At 42.0% G+C, this 4,022-nt stretch overlaps 1 protein-coding gene across 2 annotated transcripts in view; it reads right to left on the bottom strand.

Annotated features, from left to right (window-relative positions):
- Nucleotides 1-182: 182 nt before the first annotated feature.
- The window catches only part of COPS8 (COP9 signalosome subunit 8), an 18,918-nt gene continuing 15,078 nt past the window's right edge, over nucleotides 183-4,022 (bottom strand). The window contains exons 6-7 of one of the 2 annotated variants that reach the window (XM_018559938.1): nucleotides 1,263-1,371; nucleotides 183-383 (exon numbers count right to left, since the gene is read on the bottom strand). In XM_018559938.1, coding sequence (XP_018415440.1) covers nucleotides 302-383; nucleotides 1,263-1,371 — 191 coding nt within the window. In that variant the 3' untranslated portion in view covers nucleotides 183-301. The remainder of the gene's footprint in view (nucleotides 384-1,262; nucleotides 1,372-4,022) is intronic. The other variant, XM_018559939.1, reaches the window with a different exon arrangement.

Here is a 4,022-nt window from a genome sequence, read left to right as displayed (position 1 = left end):
TATGTAAAATAACTAAAACCTCTTTTCTGCCAGAGAGATTTGTGACACATTACTGTGAATATGAGTGCAGGTCTTCCTGGCAGCAAAGTGGTTAACAAAGCCAAGTTTCAAGTCGGCCCGTTGGTGCCTTCTCCCTCCCACGTTAACCCTTTCAGTCCTGGAGCAGCTGAGGCGTTTGCCCAGCCTTTAACGAGTATATAAAATGTGAGGATTCAGAGGTTCGGGCATCAAAGTGCAGAGAATCCCCGGCCTGCCGCTCCCCCAGCTTCCTGCATACTTGATGTCAGGCTGGAAGGGGATGCTAGTTCTCTAGGAAGGCCACGTAGTCAGTGAGTCTCGCCAGCTGCTGTTCGTTGGGGATCAGAGACAGGGGAGCAGAATCTGTGTGGAAAGCAGAACAAACCGTTACTCTGACCTCCCGCCCAAAATGTACACAGTGTTACCATGCTGCACATCTCCCTCCCCTCCCTCCTTCTCCTAAGACCTGAAGCGCTTTAGGAAATTATGAACAGAACATTTAATGCCTTTCTCCCTCCAGCTCAGACAGTGTGCGAGAGAAAAATTGTGGAGTTATTTTAAGACGTGGCTTAAAATGAGGGAAGAGGGCGGATGTGACCTCATTCCTCGTGATTCACAGAAGTTGCCTTTCGTTAAAATGAAGAGCAAAATCTGCCAAGTTTTTTATTAGCTGAACAAAGCAGCCAGTCAAAGCTAAGCATGAAAAATCAATGATGTTAATTAACGAATCCATACCTTAAAGTGGCACAAATGCAATCAAGTTCTGTAAAATGTATCTCATTTGTGTATCACTCAGATGTAGATCCTCAAATCATCTCGGAATTGGTGCAGACACTGTCCTTCCTTCTGGAGAGGAGCTACTATTGTTCCCCATGGCCCCTGTGTGTGTTGTAAAGTAGTCACCGCTCCAAGCTCGCTCTCTGGACTACAATCTCAAAACAAATTAGTACACTAAACGCGAGATTGTAGTCCCTCATGGGCGAGAGTGATGACTACTTTACAACACACACAGGGACCATGGGGAACAAAAGTAGCCACCCTCCAGAAGGAAGGAGAGTGCCAGCGGGAATTCAGAGAAGATTTGAGGCTCTGCAGCTGAGCGATACACAAATAAGATACATTTTGTTAATAGTTCAGGTACTTGAATGCATTTTTAAGATTTAACTCCTGAGTTTAGTGTCACTTTAAGTCAAACAACAGAACAACTGTATAGATATAGGGGGACAGCAATAAATCGGAAAAATGCTGAGCTCACAAATGTACAGATATTGAACCTATATCTCCACCTACCTGGTTTCTTCGGCATTACCATTCGTGTGGCAGAATCAGCCTGCCAACCTTGTTCTAGAACTCCTAAAAGAGAAAGAGAAGTAGTTATAATGTGTATAAATCAACCTTTTACATACTACAATCTATTACATTCTGATCATCATCACATTACAACCACATCACATATAACTATACAAGCAAAGTCTAAGCTAAAATCTACTTAAGAGATTCTCTGAGAGTGTCAAGCTTGCCATAGACATGACAAACCAACTGGATTAGCAGGCATGATCGGACAGCCTAAAAAGAGGTTTTTGTTTTTTTAAACAGATTTGTGCCGAATATATATACGCTTACATTACTCTGTTGTATACATTTCCCTCATAGAGGAAGAAAAGGGAGAACTGACAGTCCCCTCCAGCTAACCCTAGATAGGGGCAGGAAAAGATCAGCCAAAATTATACAATAAAATAAATAAATAAATGCGGTCTGGCTGAGATTGGCCAGCTGGAATCTGTTCATGTCCATACGCACAAGATCATAGACAGCTTCGGGTGTCCATCTGTTACTGCCTACGGCTTCCCTTGACTTCCAACAAACAGAAGAGGACTGTGTAAAATGTAGGTCCGACTCTGAAATCACCTATTCTGAGACATAGTAGAAGTTGGGTGAAAAGTGCTGTCATGAGAACACATGGGGGGGAATTTATCAAAACTGGAGCAGGCAGAATCTGGAGCAGTTGCCCATGGCAACCAATCAGCATCTCTCTTTAGTTGGCCCAGGTAAGATTTGAAATTGAGACAGAAGCTGATTTGTTTTGACAGGCAAAATTATTTTGAATGGGGCGCCAACACACTGGACCATACAGAAAAATGTACCTGCATCCCTCCTTGCACTAAGAAATACCGGGTAGTTTGTTGCAGTGTGCTGCAAAGCAGGGTCATTGGGGTGTTATTCAAAACAAAATGGCACTGCAACGTACCAACACGTACGGTGTGTTGCTGTGCGTTACTGTGTACATCGTTATGAGAGGTGCCGCCATGGATACCTGAATAAATAAATTGAGCAGACAGGTGTAAATGCACCCTAACAGTCCACCCCAGCACAGCAGCTTTCAGAGTTGGGCTCTGATTTAGAATAGTCCTCGTCTCTCCCATCAAACAACAAAGACGTTCACACAACAAAGGTTTTCATACTAAAAACCATATGTGCCACATGTACTCGAAATGAACTTCATGCAGAAGGCTGCTCTAAGGGGATGTTCCCACAAATCAAATATCAGTTCTCCAAAATCAGTATTACAATCCAGTTCATGTGATCCTGATGTGTCTTTACTTTGACACTGTTCTTCTTCATTTGCTCTTGTAGCACCAGGCAGAAAAACACTACTTGCTTACACTGAGGCTTTATGGGGCACAGATCTCCCTACCATGTAAAAACCATAAGCGTGAGGAAACCTTGTCAGCAGCACCATAGAAATGCATTAAAAAATGAAAATGAAAGTTTCAAGGGACAACTTAGCCGGCACCAAACCTTTAAATACCTTTACAATAATGTATGTCCTTCAGTATAATAAATAAACGAATAACTTAAAAAGAATACAGCATTTGTTTAACTTAGATTGATGTTATTAACACCATAAAAGACAACAATTATGGCAAATCCCATGCATACTTAATAGTTATATTATGGTGATAATTGCCATAATTCCGGTCTACATTTATTAAATTATAGGAACGCACAGAATAACACGCAAGGGCTCTATGCAAATGTATGTGAAGCTCTGTGAAAAATAAGTTGTGCTGATAGTTCTAGTAATGTTACTGAATATGTCCAAAACCTTACCAAAAGCAGATCTCATTGTAAAGGTTCTATAGTTAAAGCACAAGTTCAGTGTTTTTTAGCTTAGCCCCCCCTCACTAGTCTACTCGATATATTTAACTTCATCCAACAGCCGTGGCCCACGAAACCGCCTGCAGCCTGGCCAGTTAAAAATCTAGTGCTAGACTGCCTGCGCACTGATATCCCACCGGCTGCCCCTTTCCCTCTGTTACTGCTGCAATGAACTGTGTGAGCGCCATCCAGTGCATTAGTATTCTGAACCCAGGCCGCGTGATGTCGGCTTCAGAGTAAGTGGGTTACAGGCATCGGCCATCATTCAACCCAGAAGACTGTGGACATCTAGTGGTGGAAAGGAATTATTGTGGGCTGTGAGGGCGCAACTCTGGAATGAAGGTTCACATTGCTGCAAAAACAGTTTCCTTTTCTTCCAAATTTTTACTATTTCTGGCCCAATCATTTAAAATTTTAGCTGCAATCCAGCTTTAATCTGATCTGTGTGTGTTAATGTAATAACAGCCTTGTTTCTCTGTATAGAATTATCTATGTACACGGGGCACCTCTTTTCCTCTTATCCCGCTGTTGATTGAAAACAGTAACCTGTCTGCAGTAATGACTGGTAGCCAGAGACCATATGATGTAGGCTGCTTAGGCTGTCAGTTCAGGATTAACATCCACTGAATGTATGGCAAGAAAGAGGTCAAAATAATGTGATTTGGTAAGAGAGACATGTCTCCTATTGAAGTAGTTGAATGAAGTACGAATTTTAGAGCTACCTTAATGGATGACTAGTGATTATGCATTTGTGTCATCTGGGGGCTTAAACCTTCTACAGGAATGAGGGGAAACATCTAACACAATAAGGATAGTAAATATATCTATCTATCCATCTCTATATA

Source organism: Nanorana parkeri, unplaced genomic scaffold (genome assembly GCF_000935625.1).
Source record: "Nanorana parkeri isolate BGI_ZX_2015 unplaced genomic scaffold, ASM93562v1 scaffold423, whole genome shotgun sequence".
NCBI classification, from domain to species: Eukaryota; Metazoa; Chordata; class Amphibia; order Anura; family Dicroglossidae; genus Nanorana; species Nanorana parkeri.
Note: the sequence above shows the minus strand (reverse complement) of the source record. Positions and strands in the feature narration are given on the sequence as shown.